The sequence below is a fragment of the Argentina silus genome, assembly GCF_951799395.1.
Source record: "Argentina silus genome assembly, chromosome: 8".
NCBI lineage: Eukaryota > Metazoa > Chordata > Actinopteri > Argentiniformes > Argentinidae > Argentina > Argentina silus.
Window position 1 is genome coordinate 19,258,436 of NC_139662.1, and position 21,666 is coordinate 19,280,101.

Genomic DNA, 21,666 nt, shown 5'->3' on the forward strand with positions numbered 1-21,666 from the left:
ATCACGTAATCGAAATCATACATGTGCCATTGATCGTAAATTAGTCACCCTCTTCCCGGTTGGAATTGACTCGTCATTGGTCACTGGACCATTTAATCTGTCAACCAATTTGTGCCTGTCACTACCCCACCCCCCTAGACGGTATCGTGTCCTTACTCGAGTCTGCATGCATGACAACGCACAGACAGCCGAGGAGGAACGACGCACTGGACACCGATATCTCTGAACTTCATTCTTACTTTGTGTTAACTTATCAAACGTGAATTATTTGGGGCGGCGTTTAATCTTTTCAAAATGCACAGTCTGAAACGTATACAGACAACTAATGCTGGAGTTTTACAGTTGTTAAAACATGTTGTAAACTCCGCACGAGTTGGGAGTGACAGCAGTGGCATAGCCAGGAATCAGCAACCTGTTCACATGTGTCGCTCGAGCGCAGCATCACACACGCAGCAACCGTTCCATCACCAAGTTGCCCAGGTCCAGGACAGAGATGGAGATTGCAGGTAACTATTTATTTACTGGTTGTTAGAGTAATAATGTGCTTAATACAATAGTGGCAAGTTGTTATTGATAAAAGAGAATGATGATATTGAAGCTGTCCCAATGATGCAGTAGGCCTAGTAGGCCTAAAGTGTCTCTTTAAAGGGGCAAGCTTTGTTGTTTGAATCCCAGATTTCCCCGTTAATGTTAACAAACTCTTTTAAACATGGGCCTATAAGCCTATTGATAATAGAATGCTGAATTGTGTAATTAAACCCATTTTTCAGACACCATTGTTAATGATTACTCCTGCGTATCTGCTTAAGGTCTTGAGACAGGAAAACCAGACCAAAACATTGACACAATAAACAAAGTAAATTGTGTGTTCTAGTAAACAATGGCCCAAGTAAAAATGGTGACGTGCTGTCCTATTGAATTTTATCTCGGCAGGAACAGACTGGAGGACCTGCTCTTCTACACCATCACTGAGGGCAAAGAGATGATCTCTGTTTCTCAGTTCGTCTCTGTGAGTCCCCACCTCATCCCCTCCCTCTGCGACACCTGACAACACACGTGTGTTTATACTGAGAGCAAAACTATGTTGTGGCTTGAGCAGAATTTCTTTTTTTTTACAAGTCTGTTTAGGTTTCTCTAGAATGCCTTTCCCTATGATCCTATTGACAGTGGCGTTGACTTTCCATGATGTCCTTTAGAGTTTACTCAACATGTACTGTACCATAACACATTCTTGACTTGAGCTAAATCCACACTGAACCCCTAAGAGGGTAACCTGAGTGGAGACAGGAATCTACAGGGAACTATCACACCGTGCCGTGAGCTGAGGTAATGTCTATGTAATCATTGGATTAATAGCAGATATGGACAACTCTAGCCACCTTTAATGAGGGCAGCATTTTGTCCTCTTAATCCATGGTGGATTGCCGTGTCTTAATCAATGATGGTTGAGTTGGCCTCATCTCAATGCTGTGCTCCTGTGGTGGGTGGCAGCCAAGAGCTTCCTAACCTAAATACCTAACCACCACCCATTTCCATGCTCAAACGTAATGTGATGTATAAAGGGCCCAAGAACATTGGTCACATGAGTCGATGTTGAACATCACATACCGTAAGTAGAAGCGCAGCTAGTGAAAGTGTCATACCAGCACATTCATCCATAGGTCAATTGCACATGCACACTGACTTATAGTATATACAGGGTGTGAAGAGCCTTCTCCCTGTGCTTTTACAGCATAATTCACGCCCTCAGAGCCTTGCGTGAGGCCCCTTCATATGCATGCCCAGATGAACCGTGCGTCTATTAAAAGACCGGGTGGTGTCGGTGCGTGCTGTGATATTTGACAGGCCGTTTGCTCAAACCTGTGACCAGTCACACCCTCACCACTCCGAGAAGTTTGCGTTCCGTTCGCAGTGTCAGAAGAACCGGAGGAGAAGACGACGAGTGACCTTTGCATCTTAGTCACCCGGACTAAGATGGGCATTTTAACATGGTGTCCCCTGATGAGGACCGCCAAAGCGTGTCAACAGTGTTGGGCTGATGCAGCCAGAGGTGGCTGACAGAAAACACCACACCGCAGGTGATAGGAGATGTCTGTGGAACAGACTGGAGTTGGGTAGAGACCAGGAACATGGCTGCAGTGGGCAGGGAGAAGGGGATGTAAACAGATAGCCAGTGTTTATCCAGTGTGTCACTGGAGTAAGGCAGCCAAAAGAAGATGATTCGAGGAATAGCTGTCTGGACAGTACACTGTCCTAAGTGTTTTCTAGCAATTTAATGAAACTTCATTTGTCATCCAGAGTATATATATATATTATCTTGATGTGTGTCACATATTTCTCACCACATACAGTACAATGCACACACTGTGCATGTATGTATTTTTGATTCATTCACCTACCTTTATTGAAAAAAAAAACTCTACGTTGAATTTACTGAACACTATCAGTGCAGGTACCTGTGACTTTGATCTGTGTCTAGCGGTCAGAAACATGGTCCTTCGTGCGGCGAGCTTATCTTGAATTCTCATTGAGAGGTTCTGCCAATATTACTAATCTATAAGTTGTCAGTCATGAAAACAACCATAAAAAGCTCATGTTCTTTCACCACAGTTTCACTCAGATAAGGAAACACAAACATACAGTATGTGTTTAACTTAATGCACAAATACACAGTAGAAGTAGTGCCTGAAAGTCAAACAGAGGAAAAAACCGTCAGCAAACATTGCTGTGAATGCATCCCCACTGTACAGTTATTATTGGTTATTATTGTTATTATTATTACTACTGTTTCAGGCTTTCATGAAAGGCACTGAGCGGTAAGACCCATTCACATACAACAACTGAAACCAACATTCAAGTAGGCCCTGTCTTTGTTTTCATTAGACTATTGCTCAGACACACACAGGTTTGAAAATAACTAGGAGCCAACCATGAGGCAAGTCTCCTGGCTTCTGCACATGATGGCCCAGAAATAGACACACATGTTTGAGAGGGATTCCAGTACGTATGTTCCTCCTTCAGGGTGATCTCTGGGGATTCTTGAAGCTTCCGTAGCTGACTATATTGGTCGTCTTTGATATCTGGCGTATTTCCTTCCCATGATCACCGCAGTGCTTTGAATTACTGTCATAGTACGGAATCAAATCAACAACACCCTATCTCTTACTCCACCCCCCCACCCCCCCCCCGCCCCCATACCCCATATCTACTCTGTACTTTCTCTCAAAATATTTACTCTCTCTCTCTCTCTCTTTCCCCCATAGGCGTTGAGGAGTACAGGTTTGTTGACGTCTGATCCCCGGCTGCGTGACTGCATGAGCCAGCTGCGCCAGTCTACACGTGACTCCATAGGAACAGTCATGATGGACCAGACGTTGTTCAGAAAGTGAGCAAAGTTCTCTTCTCTCACCTCCCTCTAATGCTTCTGCCGGCCCTTTTACATTTTTACATTTAAATGTTTGACATTTAGCAGACGCTTTTATCCGAAGCGACTTACAACAAGTGCACTTGTCTAAAGTAAGTGAATCATCTATATATCAGTCATCATAAGACCTATGCTAGGACCAGGGGCCATTGGCAGTCACAATGCTAGAGGAAGGAACGATTACTTTTTATTTTATTTTATTTTTTTATTAACAGTAGAGGAACTGTACAGAGGGGTAGTGGGAGGTGAAGAGGTCTTTAGGAGGGACAGTCAAGATGTAGCCTGAAGAGATTTTGTACTCTTCCCTCCCTTTACATTTGAATGATCCTATAGTTAAATACAGAGTATTTGCAGTAGGAAACCGCATGATTCCTTGGGGCTGTGGAAGAACGGAACATGGCTTCCCGTAACGTAACAGTAGATTACAGTAGATTACAGTAGATGAATACAGTAGATTACATTAGATGAATACAGTAGATTACAGTAGATGAATACAGTAGATTGCAGTAGATTAATACAGTGTTGCTTTTTCTCTCACTCATATTCATGCAGTTCATTATTATTCAGACTGGTTTCTAAACACACTCTCACTCCCGCACATTTCCCATAGCATCTCCTTTAAGGTTATGTGGCAAAAGGCAATCCACACCAAACATAAATACATAGAGAGAGAGAGAGAGGCGCAGACCATGTCAAGGAATGTCTGGAAAATGCAGGGGGCAATGACTAAAATAGCTCCTATATTTTCCCAGATTTTTATTGATTGTTTGGCTGCTTCTCTGTGGGTCTGGTGTGGAAGCCTTGTCAGGGGACAGGTGGAGATTTGTTTGTTTAAGGTCATGGAAGGTTAATGGCCTCAGATGTTTGATTGACGGTGTATAGATTGAGTGTCTGTGGTGAGGTTAATGCGAGTCAGAGAGAGACTGACAGTGTCAGTTGCTTTATGGCTGACAGCTGCCTCCAGAGCCACACACAGACACTTGCACATGCACACCCAGGCAGACCAATACTCTGTGTGAGAGAGAGAGAGCTCTAGGATTGTTGGCAAACAGAGAATGACATCTGTGCAAGGCTTAAGTCGCGAGGGGGAGCTAATTCTGGGTGCAGGCGATGCCAGTTGTATTAGAAGGCTCATCTTATCAGCAAGCTTTGTGCGGATCCAGACCGCTGTCCAAACAGTATTACTTCCTAAGTAGCAAAGCTAACTTAATGAATGCAGTGATGATTCATACTCTGGCCTGTTACAGTAGTGGTGTCACTGAGTCTGTCGACTTCTTAGACTTAGTTACTGAATTCCACTCAAGACAATTGCATAGTTTGGTCCTTGAGGAGCCACAGACTGTCTGAGGAGCCACAGACTCTCTGGGTAAGAGAATAAGAACGTGATGTGATGATGAGATATTGTCGTCCCTTTCTCAAGAACACTTTTAAGTCACTAAAAATAGGAAACTAGAAATAGAGAAACTCATATTTTTAAGGGAATGTTCCATATTAATTATGCAACCCCTCTATTCCCCTCCCAAGTGTCCCAAAGTGCTGTATTAGAGAGGACTCTGGGACGGATATTTCAGCTCAGCTCAGATATGACAGAATGTGAATTCCATTCTTTGAGATCACACCTGTGCTTACTAAACATAGCAATTGTTTATCTAATAGTAAAGGCGGGTGTTGTTTATTCTGAATGTGATTGGTCGGCTATTTGTGGGGCTTAATTGGGTGCCAGTTGTAGACTAGGTTTGTGTAATCTGATTTCATCATGAGATCAGAAGTGACAGTTATAGATGACTTGATATATTGATACTGTATTTATGAGACAGTCCAGGTATGGTGCACCTGTCTGATGTGTGTGTGTGTGTGTGTGTGTGTGTGTGTTTGTGTGTGTGTGTGTGTGTGTGTGTGTGTGTGTGTGTGTGTGTGTGTGTGTGTGTGTGTGTGTCTTACTGAGGGACTGTCTTAATGATTTAATGTGGGACTGTCTTGACAGCATGCGTCCTGGAAGAATTTAAACTGTCTTGGATGGAGCCTCTCTGACATTCAGGCTGAAATGAATGTAATCCATCATCCAATCTTCTGTATTATCCTACATAAGAATGCATATTTTTGAGGGTAACCACTTTTACAGATTTAATTGACACGATGCATGGCAACCAATCAAAGAACTCATGAAAGCATGAAAGGCTCATCTAAAAGGGTGTTGGTAATGCTAGAGTAAGACAGGTCAGGTCCTGGTGTGTTGGACACAAATGTTGAGCACATGAAGGATCAGAGGGACCACTAGGTGAAGAGTGAGGAGTGGGCACTCTGCCCAGACAGAGGCTGGAGGGCAACAACAGAGGAAGCCAGACCCCTCACTCACTCCCAGACTTGTGGGTTGGAACACTGGACCTTTTTGTGTGTGTGTGTGTGTGTGTGTGTGTGTGTGTGTGTGTGTGTGTGTGTGTGTGTGTAAAGCTCTGCACTGCACTTTTATCTTTTTATTACTCTTTTTTGCTTATGAATGATTTTTTTAAATTAGATTTTAAATTTGAACTTTTAAATTGTTATTATATTGCACTTTTTTCTTTTTTAATGCATCTTTTCTGTCAAGCACTATCTATCTTTTCTGTAAAGCCCTTTGAATTGCATTCAGTTGTATGAATATGTGCTATACAAATAATTTGCTTGTGTGTGTGTGTGTGTGTGTGTGTGTGTGTGTGTGTGTGTGTGTGTGTGTGTGTGTGTGTGTGTGTGTGTGTGTCTAATGTTTCAGGTGTGTGGGCAGTAACATCTTCCTGCTGACCCAGGCCTTCAGAAAGAAGTTCATCATCCCAGACTTTGAGGCATTTGTGGCCCACATCGACCAGATCTACTATAGTGCCCAACAGCAGGAAGGGGGACAGGTGAGAGTGGTCTTTGTAATGGCTCTTCTGTGGTGTTACAGTACATATCCATTTGGTTGCACTCGTTGTCAAGCCCACACACACCCATTGTACAGTACACAGCATTATACACACACTGTATGAGGTGCTGACTGAGCACAAACCAATAGACATGCAGACACCAACCATCTCCTCCTGTATGAAACTGTACATACATCAATATTCATGTATACACACACACACACACACACACACACACACAGAGGCACACACACACACACACACACAGAGACACACACACACACACACACACACACACACACACACAAATGATGCCACACATCGACTCATCTATGTGTGTTTTGTCTTCGTCCAGGTAGCAGACTACATTCCCCAACTGGCTAAGTTCAGCCCTGATCTGTGGGGCGTGTCTCTTTGCACTGTCGATGGCCAGAGGTAAGATGACACTACCATGATGTGTGTGTGTGTGTCTTACAGTTTGGTGACTGAAGAACCACGTCTGTGTCTATGGAATATCCAACCCTGAATATCCCCTTGAGCAAGGCACTTAACCCCTAACTGCTCCAGCGGCGCCGAATATGGCTGCCCTGTGCCCAGAGCCCAGAGCTCTGTTCTCCCTTGGGGGTGTGGTGTGTGCAGTGTGTGTGTGTGTTGTCTCGGGAGGGGTGTGCACGTGTCAAATTCCTACAATTGATGAGAATTGATTGCATGGCCAAATAAAGAGTCTTCTTCTTCTTCTTCTTCTTCTTCTTCTTCTTCTTCTTCTTCTTCTTCTTCTTCTTCTTCTTCTTCTTCTTCTGCTTTTGTCGAATCCTCCACTGTATTTGCAGCCCTTACTCTCACTCTCAACACTCCCTCTCTGTGGTCCTGTGTGCTGCAGGCATTCTGTCGGTGACACCAAGGTCCCGTTCTGTCTCCAGTCGTGTGTGAAGCCACTGGAGTACGCCGTCGCTGTGCACGAGGTCGGCACTGAGCGTGTGCACCGCTACGTGGGCAAAGAGCCCAGCGGACTCAAGTTCAACAAACTATCCCTGGACGAGGAAGGTGAGAGACGGTGTTGCTCCGTGACTGGACCCACACACTCACACACATGTCTCTGTGTCTACCTCAGAGAAGACGCCTGACACTTGCAGTTTCATTCATCGGCCTTACTCTCTATGAATAGTAGGATGATTCACCAGGGTGAATAGAGGAAAGAGATGAATAACCTTTGCTGGTTATTTCATGAAGAATCTAGTTAAGCACAGTCATGTGGATTTATACCGTGCATCCTGGGTCTCAACAGCCATACAGGAGCATTTTAAAGTTGACAAAAGCACTGTTTCACAATACCTTTGTTCAGAGGTCTTCAACCCACACATACTAACGCACGCAAGGCTGCTGGTCCTGATGGGATCCCCGGACGCGTCCTCAAGGCCTGCGCTGTGCAGCTGACTAAGGTTTGGACTGACATATTCAACCTGTCCCTAGCCCAAGCAGCTGTCCCCGCGTGCTTCAAGACCACCTCCATCGTGCCGGTGCCAAAACACTCCACTGCAACGAGCTTAAATGACTTCCGACCAGTGGCACTCACGCCCATCATCATGAAGTGCTTCGAGAGGCTGGTCTTAGCTCAACTCAAGACCTGCCTACCACCCACACTGGACCCCTTTCAATTCGCCTACCGGCAGAACAGGAGTACAGAGGATGCCATTTCAACGGCACTTCACTCCGCCCTGTCCCACCTCGACAAGACTAACTCTTATGTGAGAATGCTGTTTATTGACTTCAGCTCAGCATTCAACACCATCATCCCCTCCAAACTGATCTCCAAACTCAGGCAACTGGGCATCAACCCCTCCCTCTGCAACTGGATTCTAGACTTCCTAACCAACAGGCCGCAGTCTTCACAACCACACCTCCTCAACCCTCACCCTGAACACCGGCGTTCCACAAGGCTGTGTGCTGAGCCCCCTCCTTTACTCCCTCTTCACCTACGACTGCACACCTGTACATGGCTCAAACACCATTGTTAAGTTTGCAGACGACACAACGGTGATTGGTCTCATCAGCAACAACGACGATTTTGCACTTCTGGTTAGACGCTAACTGCATTTCGTTGTCTCTGTACTTGTACTCTGCACAATGACAATAAAGTTGAATCTAATCTAATCTAATCTAATATGATTAATGATGGGGTTCAAAGTGTGTAGGCAAACAAGAGAGAACAAGAGAACAAGAACAGGACATGAGATTATTAGAGCAAGACATCTTATCTCCACACTTTCCTCACAGCTCACATATGTGCTAATACATATTCCTATCACCGTTGCTATTTCCTGTTACACATTCACTTTAGGAACACACGTACTTGTGCTTAATCTGTATAATTTAGTTTAGGTTCGATACAGTCAGTATCTTTAACGGTTGAAGTTTAGTGATAACACTCTTTCTTTGTTTGTTTGGACAGATAAACCACACAACCCGATGGTGAATGCTGGAGCAATAGTCATCAGTTCTCTTCTCAAGGTGAGAGGGTGTCTGGGGCACGGCATGGCTTTTCACTGTCCTGGCGCCCCGCTGGTGGAACGAGCTTCCCACTGCTGTCAGGACTGCAGAGTCACTACCTACCTTCCGCCATAGATTGAAGACCCATCTCTTCAGGCTACATCTTAACTGTCCCTCCTAAAGACCTCTTCACCCCCACTACCCCCCTGTACAAGTTTCTCTACTGTAAATAAATTAATACAAAAAATAATTTAAATAAATAAATAATCATAATAACAATTATTATTATTATTATTATTCCTTCTTTGAGCATTGTGACTGCCAATAGCCCCTGGTCCTAGCACAGATTACTTTTATTATGTCTGTCTTATGATGACTGATGGATAGATGATTCACTTACTTACGTAAATCGCCTTGGATAAAGGCGTCTGCTAAATGCCATAAATGTAAATGAGTAGTGATGATGATTTTCATAAAAAAAAAAAAATTAAGCTAATTAATTTAATTTAATTTAATTTAATACAGAGGAAACACACTGAGACCAAGGCTTCTTTTGCAGGTGCCCCCTGTCCACAATATATACAGTACACAATAACAAAACAACACATAAAAAATACAACACAGTTCAATACAGAAATCAATACATCATAAGAAACCACAATATTAGGAGAAACAATCACATCTTTCACCAAGGAGGTCCTCAGTTAACGCCCTAAATTGCCGATGTAGCACCAGAACATCCAACAGAATGTTTTTCTGTAGATTGTTGATCTAGACCATCTAGAATCCTGGGCTGTCCACTGTGAATACAGCAGAGAAACATGGATGGAGGTCAGGGGAGGCTGGTGGAGGTAGACATCGGAGGACAGGCCCATTGTAATGCATGGAATAGAATGAGGAATGATGTCATCATCATATCAACCATTCCTCATTCCATTCCATACATTACAATGAGCCCGTCCTCCGATGTCTACCTCCACCAGCCTCCCCTGATGGATGTCTAGAACAATATGTCACATGGATTTAGTCAAATGCGTTCACACCTGGGCAGGTTATAATACTACATCTGTAGCTGTAAATGGACATGTTGCAAGACGTTGTTATTACACTAGATTTTCATAGGTTTGCATGTGAGGGAGGTAACCGCCCGGCTGTGTAAATCTGCTAAATCCAACACCATAAATGCAGTTTAGTCAAAGTCAAGAGGACCAGTCGACTTAAATAAGCAGCCACAAATGTATCCTTATCCTAGGCAATTGGCCAATTTACCCATTGGCCAAACACTGTACAATCCGGACTGAGGTCAGCTCACACCCCCCGACTCGCCAACAGCCCCCATCAGTCTGCATTGCCCTCACTACTCCAACACCCACGGCACTGGGGGGGAGGAGGGAGGAGGAGGGGGGGAGGCGTGGGAGGCATGTATTTTAGTTTTTTTTCAGTGTTTTCTTCTATCTGGCTGCCTGTCCTCGCCAGCTGACTGGGGAGATAGGCCTCTTATTGCATGTGGGTTGCTGGTAGTAGTGGAGGAGGGGAATGACGGAAGGGGTGTGTGTAGTTGTCGAGCCAATAAGATGACTAGGAAAGGAAGGTGTGTGCGTGCGTGCGTGCGTGCGTGCGTGCGTGCGTGCGTGGTGTATGTATGTGATCATGTATTTGACAGTGGTAGGGTCAGAGAGAGAGCACATGGACATTTCAGAAAATGTTTGAATTGGCTGATTGCATATACAGTGTATATGTTTAAGTTGTATATGTTTGTACTGTAGTACAAAGGTTACAAACGAGTTGATGTTGTTTGTATTCTTTAAAGACGGTTCACGTTCAGACGCTCAGTTTATGGCATTTATCTACAGTGTATGTTCTGCATGAAGTCTGACATTTCCGAGAGAGCCGACAGGGTGTGAACCTGTTGAATGACCGATGGTAGTTTCAGATGTCATCACCCATGAGGGTGTCATCAGAAATATCATCGGCCATTGCACCCTGGGTAGCAGAGCATCCCAAAGAAACTGAACTCAACAACTCAGAGTAATATTTAGGTTAGTCTTTGACCTTTTCGAGGCAGGGTCACCCCGGGGAATACGGGGAAGTACCTGTCCCTTCCTGTCTGTTTCGGTGACTTAACGACTGAGCGATGATCTTTCACTGGACCCTGAAACTTAAGCAGGGCAATAATCCGAACGCCCACGTCAGAGTCTTCACATTACCACACGGACAGACAGACGGCAGACGAGTCCTACTGTAGTATCCAGACACCCTCACTGTCATAGCCTTGTGCCAAAATACTCAAACACTGCCACCTAGGGACAGAACAGCTCTCTGCACACTGTAGTAAGTCTTGAAGCAGTTGCTTAATTAACGGTAAATACAAGTAAATTACTAAATATTTAGCTTGAACATGTCCTTAACCTTAAATCAACAGTCCATTCAGGGTGATATAACTGTGACAGGAAGGCAGGAGATTATTTAGGGTCTGTAATATTGACCTGGCGAACTCAACCTTGGGGCGAGACAGTCCACAGGAATACAGTTTACTGCAGTATATAAACAAATACTAAATATGTTTTCCCCTTTTTTGCAGCCTGGTGCAAATAAAGCAGAGAAGTTTGACTATGTGAGTATATCTGAACATGTCTGGCATGCCAACAGTAGCTTCTTATTTGAAACCGAAAACTAGTACCCTTGCCCTGAATAACATAATGGTCCTGCTCATGTTCAACACTTAGCCTTGTATTCAACTTTTGAAACACAATTTCTCTGTCTGACTGGTTTCTATTTGACAACTGACCACTAATGTCTATCTTATATTGTAGGTAATGGAATTCATTAAAAAGATGGCAGGTTCCGAGTATGTGGGCTTCAGCAATGCCACGTGAGTGTCAGTTGAATTTGTTATGAAATGAGAATGTCAGATAAGAAGGCCATTATCCACTTGTAGGCTGTACAGTAATGGTGCTTTTCTTTCCTCACAGTTTCCAATCAGAGAAGGAGACAGGTGATAGGAACTTTGCGATTGGTTATTACCTCAAGGAGAAAAAGGTGAGTCTTAAATGTTGGAGCTTTGGGGTGGCTTTGGACTGTTTCACCCAAAGGTTAACAACATTTTCCTGTGGACTGTTTTGAGTTTGCCAGGTCAATATTACAGACCACACATTATTACAGGTCCTGCCTTCCTGTTGCAGTTCACAATAGTGAACTTTCCCTTTAACTTGTGATGTATCCTGTTACTCCACTTTGGGTTTCTTGTCTAGACATTTTTAAATCTCTGACCTCCTAAATTGTGAGGTGAAAAATAAGGTGTAGATTAATCAACTAATAATATTTTTTTTATTTTTTTTTATTGACTGACAGCCCTAATTATTATATACAGCATATACACAACAATGGTAGGCACAATATTGAATGTTACCTGAAACTGTGGCCCTTCTCTCCCTTATAGTGCTTTCCTGAAAGTGCAGATATGATAGCAGCCCTGGACTTCTACTTTCAGGTGAGACTCACCATCTGATTCTTTGACCCTCTGATATGAAAACGTTTGTAGCTATCTCCAAGAAGGAACACAGAGGTCTCATATCTATTGTTTTACCCCTTGCAGTTGTGCTCCATTGAGGTGACCTGCGAGTCAGGGAGTGTCATGGCCGCCACGCTGGCCAACGGGGGCATTTGTCCAATCACAGGCGAGCGTGTGCTGAGTGCTGAAGCGGTTCGGAACACCCTGAGTCTCATGCACTCCTGTGGAATGTATGATTTCTCCGGCCAATTCGCCTTCCATGTGAGTCACGCAGAGATGGACAGAGGTCAAATACCAGACATGGCATCACTGACATAATCATATACGGCCATAATCAGTAGACTAGAGGCAGTCTGGATATTCTCTTTTGCCTCAGAACATGTGTGCTTCAATAGTTGTATTACAGTATAACCTGTTGGGGGTCCTTTGGTGTAGACATTATACAAATGTTTCACACCCTGTACACATAAATAATAGGACTTGTACACCAGGGGAGGCTGATGTAGGTTGACATCGGAGGAGTGTTTGACACGTGTTTGATGCCATTCCTCATTATCCGTTCCATGCATTACAATGAGCCTATCCTCCGATTTCTACCTCCACCAGCCACCTTTGTTGTACTCACATCAAAGTGTCTCATTGACCTACATTTGTGCTGTTTCGTATCCTCTTATTAGGTGGGTTTGCCTGCTAAATCTGGTGTGTCGGGGGCAGTGCTGCTAGTGGTGCCTAACGTAATGGGAATGATGTGTTGGTCTCCCCCGTTAGACCGCCTTGGAAATAGCATTCGAGGAATTCACTTTTGTCAGGTATGCAGTCAAGACCCCCGTTCCATAAGATACACTTTTGGTTGTTTCAAAACGTATCTCAAATGTCATAACTGTATGAAATGGTATTAGAAGAATAGTAGAATAATCATTTTCTTGATTATTTTTTTTTTAATGGTCAGGAGTTGGTTTCTCACTATAACTTCCACAACTATGACAACCTGAAACACTTTGCAAAGAAGCTTGACCCCCGCAGGCAGCTGGACGATGACCGGGTAGGGCTTACAGTATGCGCTTCGATGCCCTTTCACTCTCATCCTTTCCTGTTTATTCACGATAAATGATTAAGAATGAATTACTGTCAATGTCTCCTGGTGATGCATTCCGGTCTGGTGATTACCCATCCTTGTAACTCTGTCCTCTGCCCCTTCAGAACAAGTCTGTAGTGAACCTGATGTTTGCAGCCTATAGTGGGGATGTCTCAGCCTTGAGGAGGTAAGTCACAATCATCGGAAAGTACTCAAGTGATGTACAAGTGGTGTACAACAAGACAATGACCTTAACAAACCTCTGGCGCCAGGTAGGGAGACAATTGTATATTGAATTGATATTCTCATACCGCCCTATTAATTTGCTGGGTAGAGCAGATTAATTTTCATATTGATTTAATTCAATTCAGTTTAACTTGATTATAGTTATTGTAAAGCTTTTCACAAAGTAATTTGTCTCAAGTCTGTCTTTTCAATTAACCTTTCACTGTGCTCTCTTTTCTCCCCCCTCTCCCTCCTCTCCCCCCTCTCCCTCCTCTCCCTCCTCTCCCCCCTCTCCCTCCTCTCCCTCCTCTCCCTCCTCTCCCTCCTCTCCCTCCTCTCCCTCCTCTCCCCCCTCTCCCTCCTCTCCCTCCTCTCCCTCCTCTCCCTCCTCTCCCTCCTCTCCCCCCTCTCCCTCCTCTCCCTCCTCTCCCCCCTCTCCCTCCTCTCCCTCCTCTCCCTCCTCTCCCTCCTCTCCCTCCTCTCCCCCCTCTCCCTCCTCTCCCCCCTCTCCCTCCTCTCCCTCCTCTCCCTCCTCTCCCTCCTCTCCCTCCTCTCCCCCCTCTCCCTCCTCTCCCTCCTCTCCCTCCTCTCCCTCCTCTCCCCCCTCTCCCTCCTCTCCCTCCTCTCCCTCCTCTCCCCCCTCTCCCTCCTCTCCCTCCTCTCCCTCCTCTCCCCCCTCTCCCTCCTCTCCCTCCTCTCCCCCCTCTCCCTCCTCTCCCTCCTCTCCCCCCGCCCGTCCAGACTTGCCCTCTCAGTGGTCAACATGGAGGAGAAGGACTATGACACTCGCACAGCCCTTCACGTGGCGTCAGCCGAAGGTGACCCGATAGACCAATTATTTATTATTATTCATATTTATACAGATACAACAGTCAAGGTCAAATTTGTCATTCATGTTATGCATAGCTGCAATGGCTTGAGTGGAGGTTATGGCTTCTCTGAGAGAAATATAGATATGAGTGAATTTGTCTGTGGTTGGTTGCACAAACTCATTACCCTGTACTGAAATTGATTTCTTCTCTGCTGTTTGTTCAGGCCATGTGGAAGCAGTGATCTTTTTAACCGAGACGTGTAAAGTGGACCCCTATGTTAAGGACAGGTAATACGAACAGTTAATCATCTGCCTGTTCATCAACTTCCCCATGCTGGGTCTCCTGGAGTGCTTGGTGCTGACCACTCCCATCTCCCTCTCTCTCATCAGGTGGGGAAACACCCCCCTGGATGACGCCCTGCAGTTTAGCCGCGAAGAGGTGTCAGCAGTCCTGCAGGAGTACCAGCGCATGTATACAACCAGCAGTTCCCAGTCAGAAGCTGAGGACAGGAGAAAGCAACTGGCACTAGACCCATTGAAGGTGGTGGTGTGAGCCAGGCTGGAGGGGAGGGATGTCTCCAATTCTGTTGTATTTAAAACATGAGGCCTTATGTGCCAAGAGGCATGAAGAGAGGGCTGGGAGTGAGAGAGATAGGGAGTGAGTGAGAGAGAGAGAGAGAGAGAGAGAGAGAGAGAGAGAGGGAGTGTGAGTGAGATAGAGAGAGAGAGAGAGAGTGAGTGAGATAGTGAGTGAGAGAGAGAGAGAGAGAGAGAGAGAGAGAGAGAGAGAGAGTGAGAGAGAGAGGGAGAGAGTGGGCGAGCGAGTGATGTGTTTAATATGTTCACAAACAGTATGTTTATGTGTTGGGTTGTCCTCAGCAAGGTGTACCTTGAGTGAGAGAGATTGTGCCGACCCAACTGCACAGCATTGGTCACTATTGCTGCACATTAAAGCAATGGCTCAGGAATGTACAGGTAAAGAGTCTACGTTGCACTATGGAAAGTGGAAAGGGTGACAACAAGTGATCAGTTGCTAGCTCAGATGAACTGAGCAGGTATATTTATTTATCAGTAACTGAGCAGGCATATTTATTTATCAGGTACGATACACACAGATTTTGTGCTTTGTTGTTATTAATACCACTGTGATGCAAATTGTATGTATATATGCTAATATATATGTATATATGTGTCCAATATTTGTAATGTATTTATTTTTTAAAACATTTTGTGATTTTTATTAATGTGAAGCAATTTTACACCTCTGTCTATATATACATATATATATATATATTGCTGCATAACACAAACATAGAACACTTTAAAGGTACTTATTGCCTAGTCATAAATAAACCAGTGAGTGAAGTTTTATCTCCACAAAAACCTACCTCAATAGGAAGTACAACAGGTTAGTTTGGGGTATTTCATAAGCAGTCAAAAGATATAAGGGAAGTTTGTCAGCCAAGGATTGTGAGCTTGTGGTATTGGGCAATTATTTTGTTTGAGGACTTGCACAGCTTTGTCTTGTCTTCTCTTGGTGTGAACACGGATTTATTGCACAAACTGGCCTGTTTCATTGTCAAAGAAACACCGAACACTGGCATGTTACTATAGAAACAGTATGCCTGGAATGTGACCTTGCTTTAGAATGCTGAATATTCATGTGACACATTGTGCCCATCAGAAGAGTCTTTTATTTCTTTATCTGAACATGAGGAGAGCAATATTTATTCTACAAACTGTGTTGATATTTTGTAATCAAAGATACAGGTACACTTTGTAAAGATTTGGTGAAGTGCTTCTGTTTAGCAAACTGCTTACTCAGGTTTATCTTTCAAAGTGAGTTTCCCTGAATGTAAGTCCTGTTTTACTCTACTGTGAATAAATACTAATGAAATGTGTAACAGTTTTTAATTGAATACATTTCATAAAACAATTCAACGTATGAAATCAACACTCAAAAAGGCATGACTTTGGTTCATTAATGTTTGACATACAGTATACATGCATAATGTTAACACTTTAAGCAACAGTTATGGCAGAAATAACCCCTTCACCGAAGATGATATATCATTCATATTCTCTGTACTAGTTTATTTCACACTGCAAAGATAATACATGAAGTATAGAACATACAAAAACACAGCTTTTGTGATGAGTTCACCTGAGTATGTCCACTTACATACTGTACTGATAGGTAGATTTGTTACATTAAAGGCCCCCTCCAGTGTAAATGTGACTTTTCCTGCCTTTGATTGGCACGTGCACAATGGTATACTGAATAAACACTGTGAAAATTATGTAGTGTGTCGTTTTACAAAACATACATTTTGTGCATCAATACATACTTCATAGTATGAGTTAGCTAGCAAGCTGATCTTCTGACTAACTGACTTAAAAAACAAACACACACATTAGTTTATGAGAAGCTCAGGAATTATACAAAATTTAAATTAAACTGACTGGAGGTGACCTTTAAGAATGAACCAATGTGTTCCCCTGCAGACAATCAGACTTCAGTAGACAAAAAAAACCCTGTCAGCTCTGAATTCTGAGGGAGAATATTGCTTTTCAGGATATTAAATACATTGTTGAGCGCTGCCATGTTGCCCAATTCCGTCCCTCCTCACCATCATGGGCCCGCTTCCCAGCTGTGTCATCAGTCTAAAGATCATCCTTCACTTCAAGCCCTCGGGCTCCTCCAGACTCGAGTGGGTGAGCAGTTCTCCGTCCCACAGTGCAAACGCTGGGCAGAGGGGGCCCCTGAACTTGGCCTTGATGGTGTGGATCACCTTGGGTTTCTGGACGTCCACCAGTCTTAGCAGGCCGGCCTCGTAGTCCAGCAGGAGGCCAATGCGGTCGGGCTTGCCCACCAACATAACAGGTGTCTTATTATTGGTTGTCATGGCGAACCACTTGCGCTGGATGTAGCCGAACACCCAGGAAGAGCTGTTGGTGCCCACACAGTCGTCCCGTGACATCGACGCCTCGGCCACGCCCAAACGGAACTCTTGGGACTTCTTCACGGTCACCTCCCAGTAGTGGCGTCCGCCTGTGATTTTTCCATCGCCAAGCACCACAGCCCAATCCCGGAAGCGCTCTGGGTTGTCCTGGACACGGCTAGGGTCCAGGCCAAGGATACGGTAGATAACACCCGTTTCCTTCTTGAAGAGGTCGAGGCTGCTGTGAGCCGTCCTCTCGTCCAGCTTAAACTGCAGGTCTACAGAGGGGAAATGAGTACAGAAATGATTCATACCTGCCTTGCAAATGCAGAATGTTATACACTTATGTACAGCAATCAGTCAACATGACTGACACACACACACACACACACACACACACACACACACAAACTTTGGAAATCCTGACAGAATGGAAAAGGGAATGGGAATCAATTACATAACCAGTAATTTTACGAGCCAAATCACACCTCAGACATCTGATTTATGACTTGAAAAGGCGATGAAAATACTAGACCGTAATAGCCACAGCTGGCGAGTATGATGCGTGGATGACCGTATTTCTTGCCGTTACGTAGTTGGCTCAAGCCTTATGAAGTTGTCAGAACATCGCGAATGTAAACCACGCGCTACTCTGATTGTTTACAGAGGTCAACCTTCTGACAACTGCAATATGGTTAGAATACTGTAGTTTAAGAGCCTTGACCCAAATTTCCCATAGCGGTTTTGAAAAATTCTGCAAACTTTCTTTAATACTAACATCGTCTATAAACTAAAACTGACGTATGAAATACATCCACAAAAATACCTGAGCGAGGACATTGGGATTAATGGTCAGACAGGTGAGCAAGCGAGGTTAGAATTATTATTGTGCAACATCAACCCCCTGACCTCTACTTGCTGAAACTGTGGCAAAGGGCGCCCAGTTCAGTATTGCTGTCCTGCGTGAAATTTCAACTCACTGTGGCCCGCCGTTCTGGTCATGTACCATCTCTGCGCTTGCAGAAATGTCCCTCGGGCTTCTCTGAGAGACAGGGCGCTCGCAGTTCGACCTGCCAAGCGACAACACTGTACCAAGGTAAGGGCCATCGCCATCTTTACTCACATGTCTGCATTTCCTTCTCGGCGAATTGTTATAAAACTACTATTCTTGCGTAATTGCGCCATCTACGGTTCTGGAGACTACATTGTTTTAACAATGCGTTATTCGCTGTCCGTCGTCCTGATTTGGTCTTAGTGAAGGCAGGGGCCAGGGCAGACAGGTAGCTTCTCAGCATTGGAAATCAGACATAGTATGGGAAATACTATCTACCCAGCAACTACACTACCCATTGATATATAAACACTGCCAGAAGGTGACCGCCAAATGAAGGCAGTAGGTAGCCGATCTGCCTGGAAAAGGATAATTGCCAGGCAAGTGTGTGAAGATTTACTTACAACAGGTAATAGTCAAGAGGAGTCTCCAACAAGCACAGGCTACATCTCTCAATATAAGAACAATGTCTTAATCCACCTTGAATAAAGAAAACATTCTGTACTCTAATTAAAAATTCAAGAACATATCTTGAGATAAAGACGTCCCTCGACGCCCCAGCGGTGTGAAGTGCAACAGTTTCATTTAGCTCCATTGTGGAAAGTGCTCGTTTTGAGCGTATTTAAAAGGTGCGCGATGCATATTTAATGCCACTAATGCCACATAAATATTTTGTAATATTAGTAAGGACGGAATTAGCCTACTCCTATGTTACATAACTAGATTCATTTTTAATGCCAATATCTTTTTTGAGGCTAAATGTGTAATATCTTATTTATGAGCACATCGGCTATACAATATACAGTTGGTCTCTTTGCCGCGTTTGACATTCCTGAAAGTACTAGCCTAGTAGGGAAGTAGCATCAAAGTGTAGCGTCGTGTGTCCAACAACCTTTCTTGGGAGTTACACAGTCTGTAGGCATTTGTTCCAACTTAGCATTAAAAAACGTAACCATCAAGGTCTCTATGATTAGGCCTATATAGCGTACTGGTAAATGATTCGTTTGATGCTGTGGATCTCTCTCTCTCTCTCTCTCTCTCTCTCTCACACACACACACACACACACACACCCACGCACGCACACACACACACACACACACTCACTCACGCAATTTTTGCCCATGGGCGCGTCCTGAGGACTGGGTGGGTATAGTGAGCGAGATGTGATACCAGTTTACTCATAACTCACAACTGCAAGCCACAGTCCACTTGTTTCTGTGTGCGGGTCCTCTCCCTTGCACTCTGCTCTCATACTGCCTTACTACCAGACATATGCATGAGGAACCACGAGTCACGACCGACCAATCCAACCACCAAATCCTGGGTCCCGTGGAACATCTCCAGACTCGGACCTCTCCCCTGCGCATAGAGCGGCGATATGCGATCAGACGGAACGGAACGACGAGTATGAACTCTTCACCAAGGGACTGAACAGTCAACACGGATGTCTCACTCTCTCGGCATGCACGAATGTGTGCTTCTCTTTTGTCATTACTAGGCTAATTGATAAGCTATAAGTACTGGAAGTAACTGGATTATTGGAACGATATCTACATTTCTCCACCGCTGCCTTGCCTTGTAGGATATTGAGATAGCCTTCATAGGAAACATCCCAACATCGTCAACTGCTGACAGGTGTTTCTCCGGAAGAACAGGAACATTTTGGTGCTCTTAAATTATTTATTGTATTTTGACTGGTGTTCAGAATTCATGAACGCCTGGCATCGAGAAGGGGATCCTCAATTTGTGTTTGCATCCCGCCTTTTGAATGACGGTAACCACGCGACAGCAAATCCCGCGCTGTTTTCCGCATGTTGAAGCGGACTGCCGTTATAGCTTTTAGGCTACTTGCTAATGACAGGTGCATTGGAAATGCCATGCTACAGGTGTATACTCCAGATCTCTATCAAAACAGATGCCAATACAGCGCACGGAATTTAGAAAACCAAGTATGGATGCTCGCATGATTCTATTGAGTGTGTTTTTGTCAGCTCTGGGAGATAGAGAAGAATATGTTTTTCAAGTTGTGAGGGGAAGTCATTTCGCTGTCTACTGAACTGCAAGGGATTGATAATTAATAGTCAGCACTGAGCGTAATCAAAAGTGACAATGGACCTCAAAGTAGAAGACGAAACAATGGACTGCAACCAGCCAGCCCCTATTGAGGTTTTTGCGCGCAACTCAACGCTGCACGGCATCTCGCACATCTTCACCTACGAGCGGGTCTGCATCAAGCGCTGCCTGTGGGTCATATTTTTCCTCGGCTCCTTGACTTTCTTACTGTATGTGTGTGTGGATAGAATACACTTCTACTTGGAGTACCCACACGTCACCAAACTGGACGAGATCTCGACCCCGGTGATGGTGTTTCCAGCTGTTACATTTTGCAACCTGAACTCGTTCCGCTTCAGTCGGGTGACGCGCAATGACCTGTACCACGCAGGGGAGCTGCTCGCACTGCTCAACCAGAGGTGCGGTAAAATAAAATAAAAAAGTGGTGTTAGCCTTTCTCACTTTAGAGTCACTCACAAGGAGTTCATAGGCAGGCAGCAATTAGCTCACGGGTTGTTAATGGAGGTGACGGCCACGGTAGGCCTTTGGGAAATTGACTGTAACGTTTAGCCCTCATGAAGTAGTTCTATTCTAATTGACTAAAAGCCAGACTATGTAATGTAAAGTGTCTCTATGTGTTTAAAATGCCACTAATGAGCTGTCTGCATATACTGTACAGTGCACAGCTGTCTCCAGTACTGTTGAAGGTACAGTAGACCAATGGGTTTCAATTCAATAATGTGTAAGCCAACATTATTGCCTATTGATCTCAGAACCTCCGTGTCAGACATAGGCCACTGCCTAAGCAATTGTCATGACAAGGCAGAGCCATTACTGAATCTGTCATAAGCTGGAGCAACGGTGAAGTGGCTCTGTTGTCTGTAATATCATTGTGTCTCACACATCCTCAGGAAACACTTTGTCACTCTGATAGTTTTCTTACTGTTGGTGAGTCAGCGTCAGGGCTTTAGAGAGAAAGCTACAATTTGTCTGCCTTGGCTGAATGAGCCAAGGCCTTATGATCCCAGAATCCCCCAGAGAAGAGCAGTCTCACTGCTTCTCTGGTCTACAGCATGCGTCCTCCTTAGCATTCCAAATTGGAAAAACAGATTTGTGCGATTTAAGATCTAGAGGGAGGGGTCTGGTTCTTCAAACTGAAACCACTTTTTATGTATGCTACAGTACACTTGACTGTGTGCAGACAGTCC

The 21,666-nt window shown here is 44.4% G+C and overlaps 3 protein-coding genes across 3 annotated transcripts in view; 2 read left to right on the top strand and 1 right to left on the bottom strand.

Annotated features, from left to right (window-relative positions):
* Nucleotides 1–205: 205 nt before the first annotated feature.
* LOC310807773 (glutaminase kidney isoform, mitochondrial-like) lies at nt 206–15,013 on the top strand. Its single transcript, XM_083674372.1, has 18 exons — nt 206–506; nt 934–1,009; nt 3,264–3,385; nt 6,174–6,303; nt 6,659–6,738; nt 7,184–7,347; nt 8,753–8,811; nt 11,372–11,404; nt 11,604–11,662; nt 11,763–11,829; nt 12,230–12,280; nt 12,386–12,562; nt 12,979–13,110; nt 13,251–13,343; nt 13,502–13,563; nt 14,343–14,419; nt 14,637–14,700; nt 14,803–15,013. Exons 1-18 carry the CDS (start codon nt 295–297, stop codon nt 14,963–14,965), a joined length of 1,821 nt encoding a protein of 606 aa, XP_083530498.1. The 5' UTR covers nt 206–294; the 3' UTR covers nt 14,966–15,013.
* A 1,296-nt stretch (nt 15,014–16,309) lies between these two features.
* On the bottom strand, nt 16,310–18,467 carry spryd4 (SPRY domain containing 4; the record flags this gene model as incomplete). Its single annotated transcript, XM_083674528.1, has 2 exons — nt 16,310–17,632; nt 18,335–18,467. 2 exons carry the CDS (start codon nt 18,465–18,467, stop codon nt 17,091–17,093), a joined length of 675 nt encoding a protein of 224 aa, XP_083530654.1. The 3' UTR covers nt 16,310–17,090.
* Nucleotides 18,468–20,515: 2,048 nt separating this feature from the next.
* Nucleotides 20,516–21,666, top strand: part of LOC310807814 (acid-sensing ion channel 1-like) — a gene marked incomplete at both ends in the record, with an annotated part of 36,713 nt that continues 35,562 nt past the window's right edge. Inside the window, one exon of the mRNA XM_083674420.1 lies at nt 20,516–20,877. Within this exon, the coding sequence (XP_083530546.1) occupies nt 20,516–20,877 (362 nt within the window). The remainder of the gene's footprint in view (nt 20,878–21,666) is intronic.